This window comes from Aethalodelphis obliquidens, unplaced genomic scaffold (assembly GCF_003676395.1).
Source record: "Aethalodelphis obliquidens isolate GAN/ISIS:26980383/991018 unplaced genomic scaffold, ASM367639v1 scaffold16, whole genome shotgun sequence".
NCBI lineage: Eukaryota > Metazoa > Chordata > Mammalia > Artiodactyla > Delphinidae > Aethalodelphis > Aethalodelphis obliquidens.
The window spans coordinates 13,873,264-13,888,447 of NW_020837960.1; the positions used below are offsets into that span (position 1 = coordinate 13,873,264).

Below are 15,184 nucleotides of genomic sequence, written 5' to 3' on the forward strand. Positions count from 1 at the left end.
TAGATCTACACCATGGGAAGAAGAGAACCTGAAATGACAGATAGGTAGGTAAATATAGCATATTTCCCCCCTTATTCTGAAAGCGCCTTTAAAAGATAAGTGACTGTATTTACACAAATCAGTTAAAAGTTAAAGGATGGAAAAAAAATGTGCCACGCTAAACTAATCGAGAAGGAGCAGGACTGGCTGTATTAATATCAGGAAAAATAGGTTTTAGAGAAAAGAATATTACCAGGCATAAACAGGGTCACTCCATAATGAAAAAGGGTGATTCATTAAGAGAACATAACAATCTAAAACACTGACGAACCTAATAACAGAGTTTCAAAGTACCTGAAACAGAACTGTCAGAACTGAACAGAAGAAAAAAATAAAGCAGGACTGCTCTGCCAACATTCCTTTGGTTTTAAGTTTAGCTTAAAATATAGTTTTATCAAATTAAATCACAACTCTGAAATTTGCAAGTATTTTTCTAGATGAAGAATACATTCAATAAAATGTCATTCCCCCAGGTTGCATTACCTTCTCATTAACTGCCAAACCAAGGCCAATGTCAGGGTGCGGTTTCCTTCATTGAGATCTTGGCCCCCAATGCCCACCAGGGAAAATTTCGCTTGATTCTTCCCCAGTTCCACTGCATAGTTACAGTTCTCAAGCTGTTAATGAGCGGGAAGGGAAACAATCTAATGTCAGCATCTCGATGATGATAAATACCCGAGAAAATAAGATAATAAAGACACGAAATGAAACAATAAGGTGAGATTGATTGATGTCTCCAGCCTCGCCTGGTCCTGCAAGTCTAGGATGCTAAGTTAGTCAAATGATTTTCTGTCTTTTCTTAAATGGAACCCCTCACCCCCACCAAAAACATATTCATAGTGTACTTTAAGGGCAAAACCAAAATGAATTAGGATGATGAACATTTTCATGGCTACATCGCACTACAGAACTAGTCAGCCCTACTAAGTGACCTGTCTATAATGTTCCTAAAACAGCTGAATTCATAGAGATTGACATAGAACATCTGAATTCTCCATCCTACACACACACGGTAGACCGACATGTGGGACAGGTATTCCTGTGGCTGTGACGCATGCATCATTGGGTCACAGGCATGAGGAATGGTGGGAAATGTTCGTGCCAACCCCGTGGCTGCTTTTACAAAACAATGTGTTCCCATTACGTTGACACTAGACATACTATTTGTACAAGTCAAACTGTTAGTACAAGGCTTCGATTCTTTAGAAAATTAGAATGATGATCTTGCTGGGGCAAAAGCAACCCTGCAGCTCTGCTTGCTCTAATTATCTTAATTAGAATTTTTACATCATAAAGTTTAAAGACATCCAACATGGAATTATAACTAAGTAATCAACTGAAATAATGAACTCACTTTAATAAAACCGTTCAGGTTTCTGATTGCAGTACTCTAATTTAATCCATGGATAAACAGTTATCTAAGTCTGGCCTCCTGATAAAGTATTCACAAGGTACTCTTGCAGGCTTATGACTTCAACTGCCTACCAGAACATCAGCAGAGTCATTGTTTGGGATTTCCCTGGTGGCGCAGTGGTTAAGAATCCGCCTGCCAATGCAGGGGACACAAGTTTGAGCCCTGGTCTGGAAGATGCCACATGCCGCGGAGCAGCTAAGCCTGTGCGCCACAACTACTGAGCCTGTGCTCTAGAGCCCGCGAGCCACAACTACTGAGTCCATGTGCCACAACTACTGAAGCCCATGCACCTAAAGCCCGAGCTCCGCAACAAGAGAAACCACTGCAATGAGAAGCCTGCGCAACGCAATGAAGAGTAGCCCCTACTCGATGCAACTAGAGAAAGCCCACATGCGGCAACGAAGACCCAACGCAACCAAAAAAAAAAAAAAAAAAAAGAGTCATTGTTTACCTTCTTCATATTGCCCCCCAGTTTGGGGTATGGTGGTTTGTTCACTCTGTTCCAATCAACAGGGACTCTAATCTTTTCATAGAGCTGGAAGATGACCAGGGCATCTGATAAGTCACTGAACAAAAACAAACACAAAAGAATTCTCAGATACTCAGCATTTATGAAGCTCCTGCAGCGGGCCAGGCAATTCCTTATATATTAGCTCAAGGAACATTCCCAGCAATTGGCAACACTGGCATCAGTAGCTCCATCTTTAGAGGTGAAGAAACCTCGACTCAGAGAAAGGGAGGGAATTGACTGGAGGTCTCCCCCAGGTGTGACCACCTTTGCCCCTTCAGCAGAAACACGCAGCCTCCAGAAAAAGAAATACGGCTCTAACAAATGGCATAGGAGACACAGCCACAAACTGAACATTTACTGTTTGGCCTGCTTCTGAGCAGATCTTGGGTTTACAACAGGGATTCCATTTGTCCTTTGGCTGCTGGGTTATGATTTTTGTACTAAATACACAGCAAGGTTGGTGTATGGAAGTGAGTTTCTTCACATCTGCTGCTCAACGTGGCATTTCCCCCTTCTCACCGAGGTGCACACACTTTGTGAAGAGAATTGCACACCACAGTGGTATTTGAAATCTTGGGGATCTTTCCAGGTCTTGGTACCTCATATTAAGGAAGAGTCTTCCAATATTCTTACCTGTACAAATGATTGACTCGAGGGCTTACACCCAAGGAGTTCATCCAGTTCCTAAATGTCCGCTCTTCTCTTGTCTCACCTAAATGAATGAAGACCAGTTATCTTTCACGTACCTAGAAAATATGCCTTTTTTTATGATCAAAGTTTAACTAAAGAAGCTGTAATAAACACTGAAAGTAGAAAAAAAAACCCTAATGGATTTGGATGAGGGTTGCTATTCTGTGTTAATTTTTTTTTCCCATTTCAATTCAATGAGTATCTCTAGAGCATCTATGAGTCGTGCGCAACATCCTGTGTGGGGAAACTCTTCAGGGCTGTCCCTCAAAGGCTTACATTCTTTCTGGAAAAACAAGTATTTTAGGCATCAAAGAGGGATCATGCAAGCTGGAGGGCTAAAATATGAGGTAGATATTTATATTCGAGTTGAGATAAAGGAGAGAATTTTGTGGGCTAAATTTGGAGGGAGCGCAATCTGAGCTTTACCTTAGAGGGTTAGTAAAATCTGGATACTAAAGAGGAAAGAGGAGAGGATCTGGGGGGATAAGTAAGGAGTGGAAGTAGGAGATTGTGTAAATATGAACACAAAGGGAGCGATAGGCAAGGTCTGTCTTAAAACCATTAGGAACTGATTTTTCAGGGATCTGTGTTGTATAGGCCACAGAGACAAGGCTGTCTAGTGGCTGGAAGCAGAATCAGGCATCTTCGGATGCCAGGTAGCAGATTTTGGTTGATATATTAGACAATGACAGTCACTATGGGGTTCTTTTTTTTATCACTATGATAAATTCTTGAGCAAGGCGGAGATGTAACGAAAGCAGCACTGTGATGTGCTCGGCTGCAGTGTGCAGAATTACTGAAAGGCAAAATGCATTTAAATTAAACACACAGAGGGGATAGTGTTTGACATCAGCACGTGGGCACATGCAAGTGCTTGATGGATGGAGGAGTAGGCCCCTAAGACCTAGTGAAATAGTTGGTGTATGATTTAATAAGAGTCCGGAAGAGCCGAAAGGAAAAATAACAATCTAAAGGTCATTCTGGGGGAAGAATTATTAGTATTTATTGATTCAAGAGATTTTGGCGGGAAGGAGAGGAACATATCAAAGTGGAACCCAGAGTTTTGGTAACTGAAGAAAAAAAACGGTATGATTAATGGAAATGGAGAATTTCTAAAGGAGAGTAGATGGAATGGGGGCAGGGGGTAGAGAGGCAATGCGGGAAGGGGAAATGATCAATTCTGTCTTGTATATGCTGAATTTCAAGCGATAGTGATGGACCCAAATCTGGATGATCTAGAGGCAGCTAGAAACGGGTGATTAGAGGGCTTGACATACATATTTGGTAGTCAACAGAATGCACAGACCCCTGACCACTGTTTATCAAATCATACAAATGCAGCAGCGTTGGAACACAGATTGATTTTGCACTTCCAGCTAGAGTAAAGCGCTGCAGAAAAGGATCAACCAATTCTTTAAATCTGGATTTTCTTTCTTCGGTGACATTCATTTATTATTACTTTTGTATTGATTTTCTGTCTCAATATCGGGACAATTCACGATGAAAAAAAGAAAAACATCTCTGGCACTATCATCTATTAGAACTTGACTAAAGCTGTGTGATTTTTTTGTCCAGTCTTAGGGCTTTAACCTCCTAAATGTAACGGTCATGGATTCTTCCTCAAAATCTTATTTTGTGGCCCCCATTATCCAAATCAAAGAAGCAAAACAAAAATTTCAGTGAGCATCTCTTAACATAAGTTAAATATCATTTTTAAATGATGCGTGGCTGCAATTTCTTGCCTCTAGGAATTAACACTCAGTCCATTAAGTACATAAATGAGGTTTTTGGAACTCAGGATTTATTTCATCTGATAATTAAATGCATTGTCTTCCCTAAAACATTTAATTCTGATAATGGATGAAGCCTATGTATAATGGATGTGATATAATGGTATTTGATTATTCCTGTTTGTCTGTAACTGACTTGATTCATCTATTTATTCTCTTTGTTATGTACCAGAGAATTGATGACCTGTTTGCAAATCTTCCACGTGAGGGGCTTATGTTTGCGTAGGAGGTGATTTTGAATTGCCCTTGAATTAGAATTGTGACCGCTTTTCCGAACATTTAAGCAACCAATTTCCAGTTACCTTCAAGGGCCCCCCAGTCGATGTCCTGGTTCTCTGGTTTGTGCAGGGCAGGGTATCTGTTAAAGAGGTTGGCAATAAAAGCCAAGTTCAACTTGGGGTTCCCTCGGACAACATCTGTAGCTGTGACAAACTGCCGGCAGCCCAGCCTCTCCGCCTGCTGCAACATGCATTCTGCCCTCTGGATGTCATCCTTCTCCTGCAATGAAAAAGGACGGACGTCTCAAGGCTGGGTCAAAGCCTCTCTAGGCACAAAGTAGACATGGATAATAATATGAAAAAGAGATGGGAATCTTACTGAAACCCTTAGTATTCAACCTCAGATGGACACTTAAAACAGCAAATTATCACTTGTATTTGCCTGAACCAAAATCAGAAAGTCACAAGTAAAAGGAATCTCAGAAGTTAAGTAATCAAGTCCTTCCATCTTTATACAGAACGGAACCATTTCAGATGAATAGTTGGTTGTCTTGTCTTTAAAGAGATTCAGTAGATTCTACAGTTTTATCATTTAAGTTCATCTTAATTATTTTCAACCATTAGGTTTCCTTTTTATTATCTTCTTGCATAGACCTCATGAAAAATGTTCATTTATTAAATAATAAATTATATTCCTATTTTCAGTTCATCAAAGCTATTTACATCTGCCAACAAGAACTTCTGATTGGTTTAACCGCCTTTCCCACACTGAGTTGGTGTACTTGCAGCTCAGACAAAATAAATTTAAGCTACACAGTGTCATCGATAAATATATAATATCTATTTGGCTTCTGCAGACTTCAGATTGAGGATCACTCCCTTAATGTATTAAAAGTCTATTCAAATAGTTCTAGAGAATCTCCAGTCATTTGTAAACAGACTCTTACCAAAAAACTAAAGTTTTGTTGAAATATGGTCCATTGCCCTTTAATGCTCTTAAAAGTGTATGAAACCACAAATTTTCAGACAACTGGAACTTATTAAAACTAGAATTATCTCTTAATATGATGCTTTGCTAGATAACACTATACATTTCAGAACCTCTACTTCTCATGCAGGAATGAGTTAACTTTAATATTAACTCATTGGATTTAACTCTAATGATATGAAATGAGGCACAAGAATGGGTAAGGCAACTTCTCTACATCAATACTAAAGTGCTGGCAAAACTGAAGTTTTAATCGGACCCTTGTTGTGCCCTTTGTTTTCTTTTTTTTTATACTGTATGGTTCTATTTATTTTTTTGGCAAAATCTTTTATTTTCTTTCCAAAGTTGTTTTTCTACATAAGATAAAAACATTCCATCAAGATTTTCTTTTGGATTGACCCACAGGATTTTTTTTCTTGAGGATTTCAACCATACTGATTTTCTAAGATTATTCTCTCTAAATCCTATCTGTGTCAGATAATGTGGCTGAACAACAGATGAGACAACTGTAAGAATAAATTTTTTTTTGGATGACCACAACAAAAGCAACAATGATTGCAATTACCAAACACGAAACACACTCATACTATGTCATAATATTGACATTCAGTCCAGTAATCCTCCACTGTAACAGCTCCTTTACTTGCAGTGAAAATTGATTTGTATATTTTTTACACCTCTGAGTCCTTGTGGGATTTTTTTTTATTCAAACAGAAAGTCACAAAAATTATAATCATCTTCATCAGTTCACTCAGTCCCATGTAATTTTTTTTTCATCTTGATCTTTTGTTAGTACTTTTATGAATTCATCAGTTTTCCATTAGAGTTCTGAAAACTCTTATTCATTCAGTTCAGCAGTATAGTCAGTTACCAGAAACCTGTACTTGTCAGAGTCGTTTCCATGAATTCCTTGAAGATGAAACCCTTTTATAGGAACATTTTTGCAAAAGCATCAGAGTACACCCAAAACTGTCTGTAAATGACAAAAGACTTAAAAATGACCACGGTTAAAGATTTGATGAAAGTTCATAATAATGCAATTGACAAGGAAATTTAGTTATTTCTGAGATATACATTTTAAAGTAATAACTAGAATTATGACTTATAACATTATACCAGAACATATAAGATTTTTAGAAATTTCATGTAATGTCTGAAACATTTATATTAATATATTTCCATACAAATAACCCAAAGAAAGTTTAGTATTAGTTGTTTTTTTGTTTGTTTATACTGCAGGTTCTTATTAGTCATCAATTTTATACACATCAGTGTATACATGTCAATCCCAATTGCCCAATTCAGCACACCACCATCCCCACCCCACCACGGTTTTCCACCCTTGGTGTCCATACGTTTGTTCTCTACATCTGTGTCTCAACTTCTGCCCTGCAAACCAGTTCATCTGTACCATTTTTCTAGGTTCCACATACATGCGTTAATATACAATATTTGTTTTTCTCTTTCTGACTTACTTCACTCTGTATGACAGTCTCTAGGTTCATCCACATCTCAACAAATGACTCAATTTCGTTCCTTTTTATGGCTGAGTAATATTCCATTGTATATATGTACCACAACTTCTTTATCCATTCGTCTCTTGATGGGCATTTAGGTTGCTTCCATGACCTGACTATTGTAAATAGTGCTGCAATGAACACTGGGGTGCATGTGTCTTTTTGAATTATGGTTTTCTCTGGGTATATGCCCAGTAGTGAGACTGCTGGATCATATGGTAATTCTATTTTTAGTTTTTTAAGGAACCTCCATACTGTTCTCCATAGTCGCTGTATCAATCTACATTCCCACCAACAGTGCAGGACGGTTCCCTTTTCTCCACACCCTCTCCAGCATTTGTTGCTTGTAGATTTTCTGATGATGCCCATTCTAACTGGTGTGAGGTTATACTGCATTGTAGTTTTGATTTGCATTTCTCTAATGATTAGTGATGTTGAGCATCCTTTCATGTGGTTTTTACTCTTCAGTTTGTTAATATGGTGTATCACATTGATTGTTTTGCATGTATTGAAGAACCGTTGCATTCCTGTGATAAATCCCACTTGATCATGGTGTATGATCATTTTAATGTATTGTTGGATTCTGTTTCCTAGTATTTTGTTGAGGATTTTTGCATTATATTCATCAGTGATCTTAGTCTGTAATTTTCTTTTTTTGTAGTATCTTTGTCTGGTTTTGGTATCAGGGTGACTGTGGCCTCATAGAATGAGTTTGGGAGTGTTCCTTCTTCTGCAATTTTTTGGAAGAGGTTGAAAAGGATGGGTGTTAACTTGTCTCTAAATGTTTGATAGAATTCACCTGTGAAGCCATCTGGTCCTGGACTTTTGTTTGTTGGAAGATTTTTAATCACAGTTTCAATTTCATTACTTGTGATTGGTCTGTTCATATTTTGTGTTTCTTCCTGGTTCAGTCTTGGAAGGTTATACCTTTCTAAGAATTTGTCCATTTCTTCTAGGCTGTCCACTTTGTTTTCAATGGGTCCTCATACCAGACACCTCTAAAAACTCAGACGGTCTTGTCCAGCCCTTTCTCCCGTGACCCTCAAGGGTGTAGTGAGGCAGGGCTGTGGCTGAGTGGATTTCGGAGCCATCCTGGGCTTAAATCCTTGCTATGCCACATACTGCCTCTGTGGCCATGAGGTGATTATTAACGTTTCTGACCTTCAGTTTTCTCAATTATAAAACAGAGTTATGAGCACTTACTTTAGTGACGTTTGCAAGGATTAGGGGCAGTGTAAGCAACATGCCCAGCATAACACCTGGCACATAGGAAGAACCCAGCAAGCGGGCTTTCCTCTTATTAGGATTAATAGAGGACAGAGCCCCAGCCTTGGATCACATGACTTCCACTAATCTGTCACATGATCTTGAACATATTAATGAACCCCTCTAAATCTCATTTTGTTTTTCATCGTGATAGTGGGAATTTATTTATTTGTGTAAATATCCTGTCTATTTCTAGAAATAATATTCAGGTACCTAAAAATGGAAAAAAGAATCCTTCTTGGTGTTGTAGGGCCTGGTAAATGAGGGGACACATGCAGAAGTGCCTCTGACGGTGTGTGGCATTTAATTAGCATTCCTCTCCTTCCTTAATTTTAATTCCAGATTCAATTTTCCACAGTTACAACCCAAAACTGTTAACAGTTTTTAACAATTTAACACGGCTCTAAGTAGAGGTGTCCACTCATGGAACTCTGGAGCCAGCATCCCATAGGGCAATGGAACAGCCAATGCAGAGGAATCATCACATCTGACACGACTTGGGGCGTGGCCTTACCCTCAGTCCTGACATGTCAATAACAACAGCAGGAATACCTCCTTCGTCTCCTTTTGGGGCCACCTGTTCAAGCAGGTGGTAATAAGCTTTTGAGTCCTGTGAGAAATGAGGAAATTACAATTTCAAAATGGCACAGCTAATTACATACTTAGCACGACAATAATTTCCCCAAAGCAAACCTATTTCATTTCTCATCCAACTATCATTCAAGAATGCAACTTAATTAACAAAGCTGGGAACATTCACTAATTTGAATTTTCTATTTATCTCTTTATATATTACATTTGCCTTTCTTTTTAAAAGGAGTATAACAGCTGAAAATACAGGACATACATAAAAGGCAAATGCTATTCTGTTGATCTTAGGGGAGAAAAATAATTTGTTTACATGTATTAAATTGTATACAGGAAAATATATATACCTTTATATTGCTGTAGAAGTCAGTCAGCTAAGGTTTAGTTAAAAAAAAAAAAGTGACAGAAAAAGGAAGCAGAAGTTTAAGGCAGAGTTTAAAAACACATTTAAATGGACAATCATCAAAAGAAAAAGATTTCGAAGACAGAATATTGAAGCATTCACAAGCAGTCTTTATGTAAAGGGAGCAATATTAAGGGAAGTGCATTTACTATTTATCAAGAAGCTAGAAAAAGTGGTTTAGTTTAGCTATTGCAGAGTAGATATGGATACTGAATTCTCATGTTTTCTTAGATTCTGGAAATAGGCTTATTGACAAAACATTTTCTGAATCATAGTCTTAAAATTACAAGTTTATTCGCATTCAATGAAAGCATACAGATTTTCAGGTAGTTTATTTAAATCATTTAAAGACATCTTAATTTCTCTTAAAGACTGAAAAATCAGCTGTCGCTCTGTTTGTTTTTAAAAACCGGGTAGAGCCCAGGGAGAGCAGAGGTATGCTCACCTCCTGTGACATTAGAAAGATGAGAAGAGAGAGCACCGGCCATGGATGCTGTACCTGGGGAAACTGATTTTCATCTCTTCTCTCTACCTTCTCCTTTCTCTTACTTTTTGCTGTAGGTATTTCGAAGTCAGTGAAAGTTCCACGCAGGGTTAGGCATGAATAAAATCTGCACATCATGTGTCCCATCTGTTTAGCTTTGCTAAGAGTCACCTCATTTCACCAGACCCTAAGAGACTTGTCTCATTCATTGTATTTTGGGGGTTCTCCCCTCCTTTGCTGACTTTGTGTGATTTAAGGGCACCTCCCAAAGTCTGAGCCACATGGTCAGACTTACATGTCACAGCACTGACGTTGGTGGTGAGGCAGCTACTCCCAGAAAACAGGCACAACCACTGTGTAAGTGCTCAGCTTGCCAGTTCCTATCTCATAGTCTAAAGAACACAGCCTTTCAGTCATAGGAACTCAGGTAAATTTATGGCTCCAACCAAGCATCCTAATTTTATCTGAAAAGTTTGAGAATTTTGGCTGAAATGATTGCAGAACCTAAGTGTTGAGCACAAATGGATGCTGTCCAGTTTCTGATTAATCCCAGTTTGGCTGGTGGTGCAAGAAGAATGTTAATAACCAATGAAAGTTGTGTAGTTAGAAAAAATAAATTTGGCATTATTAGCTTATGTCCTAAGGAACTGGGGACTTTCCATCTAGAAGCTTCACTCTAATTGGTACTGTGCCTGGCAGACCTTGAGTTCTAAAAGCCATTAAGTCCACAGCAGGGGGAAGTTGTCACTCAAGAATTACAAGCCTGGGTTGACTTGGTGAGTCATGTGACCTTTCCTCTGACTCTTTCTCTTTGGAGAAAATGTCTTTAACTTTTGAGAAAGTGGAGACTGGAATGTTTTTCTCACGTTGCATTCCAGCATCTCATACCATTTCCTCCTAGGACTGACATTCCTTCCCGCTCCTTAAGCTCTTTCTGTGTCGGCCCATCTGTTATCAATGCTAACAAGCTGCTCCTTTCACCTTGGCATGGAACTTTTCACAAACTTGAAAACTACAGTGCATGCTTCCCTCAGGCTTTCCCCCTCTGGATCGCTGTTGTAGGACTAACTGTGTCTTCTACGATTTGTGGGGTTAATTCTCATTGCAGATGGTTTCCAGAATCATTATCTTTTAAACATCACTCTAGTTTCTACAAATAAAAAGCTTTCAAGAAATTTACGAATTGTTTTAGAGGAGCAGTATGTATGGTGGTCAAGTATCATGGAGGTCAACTGCTCAGTTTGAGTCCTGACCCCACTCCCCCAGCTATGTGAACTCGAACAAGTTACTTATATTCTCTTTACCTCGGTTTCCTTATCTGCAAAATGAGCAAATAATAATCCTTATCTCAAAGATCTGTTGTGAGGATTAAATGAGTCAATACATGCATAAAGCAGTTAGAACAGTGCCTGGCATGCAGTACATACTGTTTGCTATGATTAGGATAATTAGAAGAGTAATCCTGGTTTAATTTTTTTTAAAGGAATCCCCATCTGATGCTCCCGTTGATAAAATCAGAAAGACATTAGAATCCTACACAGACTCTCTTTACCTAAAAATCAGTCTTACCTCTTGCTCTTCCCCTAACTCACCCTCATCCCTCTACGTTCTGATGTTGAAACTCCAGGGGACACCCATCTCGTTTGATGTGGTGCGGTTGCTAGGGCCTTGGGCAGGTCTGCATGTGGCCCTGAGCTGGAGCTGCACATGGACTCGAGAACAGCATGGGCCCCGAAACAGCACCGGCCACTCTAACTAACGCCAGAACTTCTGAAGAGATGAAGCCCCTTTGTCTTTATCTTTGTCTCTTCTCTGTTAATGCCCCAATTCCCTCCACCCCTGTGGTTAGTCGTGTACAAAGTCCACTCCTCCTACCTTGATGTCACTGCTGAAGTTGTTGATTTTGCTGCAGCCTGCGTTTTCCAGGTGGTAATTAGCCCATCTCAGCAGGAGCTCCTCAGGGGAGAGTTTCATCATATCCTCCAGACTCTCCCCTTCTCTCAAAAGAGCAGCCAGTGCTGAAGAAGCGCAAAAACCGAAGAAAAATAAATGCAGGGGATATTTGGGGGGATTAGTTATAAATTAAACTAAGCCCTGCTGGGAAGTCAAAGATACCACGTTATCTCTCTGGGATAGAGGGACATATAGCCTTTCCCATGGAATAAACACTTTATTATTATTCCCTAAAAAGAGGTGTAAGGTATTGTAAGCCTAGTTATTATCCCCATTTTTCGGGTGGAGAAGTCAAGGCACCAATGAATATCAGTGCTATGCCTCAGAACACAGGAGCAGAGCCGTGGAAATAACCCAGACTATCGACTCAGAATACTCTGCGGGGTCTGTCAGAGCACGTTTGATACAATATGACATTTTTGCTTTTAAGAGATCTATTTCATAATCATGACAATGTCCTCTTGTTTATTCCCATAGGTGTTTTATATTTCAAATGCTTACCTGCATAATTATAGCATCTCAGAAAGTGTAATTAACTCTTTCCTCTGTTTCCCAGATGAATTAAGTCATTTTTGCTCAGCTAGAAGGTTTAAATTTAGCTGACGTCATTATTTGCAAATCAATATTCTTTCTAATGTGTTCTAAGTTCCCTATTTGCTTGTTTCTTCTTTATATTCTGTTTAATATATTGGTTTTCAAATGGTACCCCAGGATTCTTCACTGGTTACTTTGATTTGGACATGTAAATTAAATATAATTTTATATATATATATATATATATATATATATATATATATAAAAGGTTAGACTTTGGCTACAGATTTCATATTACTAGGATCTGTACAGGAAAAATGAAAGGTAACAGTGTGTTTTGTATATTTATCAAGGTCTACTATTACTGTCTAAAGGACAGGCTGAATTGTTTAAATGCTTAGGACGCTGACAGCAGGTGGGATAAGAATGACAGCTACAAATACTTAGTTGAGAACTCTGAAACTCTAAATGTAATTTCCTATAATCTTGGTAAGAAAGAGACTGAGTTTCTACTCTGGTGCTATCACTGCAGTATACGAATGTGAATCACTTTGTAAAATCCAAGTTTAAATTAGCCTAATTTGTTACAAAGCATCTAAAGGCAAAGTGAGCTCAGAAAAGCTCTTGAGGTTGGGGTCCCAACCTCAAGCTCAGCTAGACTGAGCTCTAGGTTCTAAACAAGCCTGTGGTCTTAAAAAAGCTTTTGCTCTGTTGTTTTAAAAAGTCTGGGCAGTGTGGATAGAATGTGTTACATTAATACAATGGATTGGATATAACTGTCGTTTCAAAAACTGAGTTTGACAACTCCTGACATCTTCCTCTCACAGCCCCCAACACACGCACTAACAAAAAGTCATGCCGTTATTAACGTCGGAGGCTTTGCTGGTACCTTCGTTTCTGCTGAGTTCAATGTCGGCAAATAACCCAATCTTGATGACCTGCCACAGCAGTCCCAGGACCAGGTAAGGCTTCCCCTCCTTTAAGTCCTCAGCCCCGATATTAACCACGTGGCAGCCGATGGCTGAGGCAGAGTTCAGAGCCAGGTTCAGATTCTCCTGAAGGGGAAAAAGTATGCAAGTTTTGTTTTTGACTTTGCAGCTGCCAAATGATCATCCTTGATCGGCAGCAGCAACGTTTTGCTTCTAGAAAGTTCATAGGCATTGTCTTCACTAGATTTTTAACACTGAAAAAAAGCAGGGAGTAACACCTGGATTTTACTGGAGTAAAATCCAGTAACCAGACGCTGGGCTCAGGCAGTGGCGTAGTCCATCAAGCCAGAGCCCTGAGCTGAAGGCTCATCCTGGTCCCGATGAAACTAACCAGTCTTCTCTTTCCATACTGCTCTCTGATGGAGCCTCTGCTCTCAGCATCTCCATCAGCCAGCAACGAAGGGGCACATTTGAGGGCGGTCACTGTCTTGTGACTAGCTATTGTCAATAACCCAGTCGTTGATGTAAATCGAGGTCATGAAAGAGAGTAACAAAATATCTTTTTGACATTCAGATTGGATATTGAAGGAATGAAAAAGATTCAAATGAAATTCCTAGAAAAGACAGAGCGGTTTTTACTAGGACAATTTATTCATTATCTATAATATCTAGGGACCTTGAGTACACACACACAAACACACACACGCATATCCACATGCATACAGATTATATGTTCTTATAACTAACAACAATGTATGTAAGGTAACTCATATACAGTTGGGATAGGGTCAGTGAAATTTGCAGTCCAGGGTCTTTCTACAGTTGATCCTTGAACAACACAGGTTTGAACTGCTGGATCCACTTATATGTAGGTTTTTATCGATAGTAAATACTACAGTACTACATGATCCACGGTTGGTTGACACCAGGGACGCAGAACCGTGGTTATGGAGGAACCAAGTACAGGAAGGGCAGACTGTAAATTATATTTGGATTTTGGACCGAGCGGAGGGCTGACACACCCCCTTCCCCCCATGGTTCAAGGGTCAACTCTACTATTATTTTTGAGTCCACAAAGAAGGAGATATCAGAGTCAAAGATGTACAGAACTTGTTTTTATGACAGATTAAAAACAAAACACAGGCCACCAGTGAATTGGGAAGGGGATTATCAGAAGAAAACTGGGTTTTTACCCTAATGTAGAGCTCAAAATGACAAGTAAAAAATATCACGTCCACTTACGGCCAAGACTAAAATTTAACATCAAGATTATATATGACGTTAAGTGCCTTCATGTACGTTTAATCATAGCTTTTGCTTTGATCACGGCTTCCATTTTTTAGGAACGCAGGGTTGCTTAAATCCAAACAGGACATAATATATTGCTCAGGATTTAAGAAGTGAGATGTGGTTTCTGAGCAAAAGATTACAGTAATGTTAAAATGCTGGAACATAAGACAGAAATGCAGCTTACTTACTACCGGTCACTGTTGCAGTTAATCGACAAACTGAAGGCATAAAAGCAAGTTATATTTATCACATGGGTGTCTGTGGCCAATAGCACCGTGAAGGCTGCCAGAGCACTTCTCTTTTTTTACCCCCTCACTTCTTAGAAAGGCTAATCTTTTCAGATAAAATATTGTGTAGTTGGCATCAGCTCCGAGATAAATTGCCAGGGAAAGTTTGAGTTAAATTTTAGCCGATGTGAATTTTATTCATACATGGCCAGAACAAAGTCTGCCCCAACTACTAATACTCACTAACTTCCCTCACCCCCCCCACTATATTAATACAAGACAAAATAGAAATGTGTCCCCCTCTCCCTACTAGTCATGACAGATCACCAGCCCAAAGCCTGGG

General features: G+C 39.2%; 1 protein-coding gene across 1 annotated transcript in view; it reads right to left on the reverse strand.

The window, feature by feature from the left end:
* Positions 1-15,184, reverse strand: part of LCP1 (lymphocyte cytosolic protein 1) — a 55,032-nt gene that overhangs the window by 15,548 nt on the left and 24,300 nt on the right. Inside the window, exons 7-13 of the mRNA XM_027116250.1 lie at positions 13,285-13,450; positions 11,784-11,926; positions 8,948-9,043; positions 4,747-4,942; positions 2,598-2,676; positions 1,905-2,019; positions 523-656 (exon numbers count right to left, since the gene is read on the reverse strand). Coding sequence (XP_026972051.1) covers positions 523-656; positions 1,905-2,019; positions 2,598-2,676; positions 4,747-4,942; positions 8,948-9,043; positions 11,784-11,926; positions 13,285-13,450 — 929 coding nt within the window. The remainder of the gene's footprint in view (positions 1-522; positions 657-1,904; positions 2,020-2,597; positions 2,677-4,746; positions 4,943-8,947; positions 9,044-11,783; positions 11,927-13,284; positions 13,451-15,184) is intronic.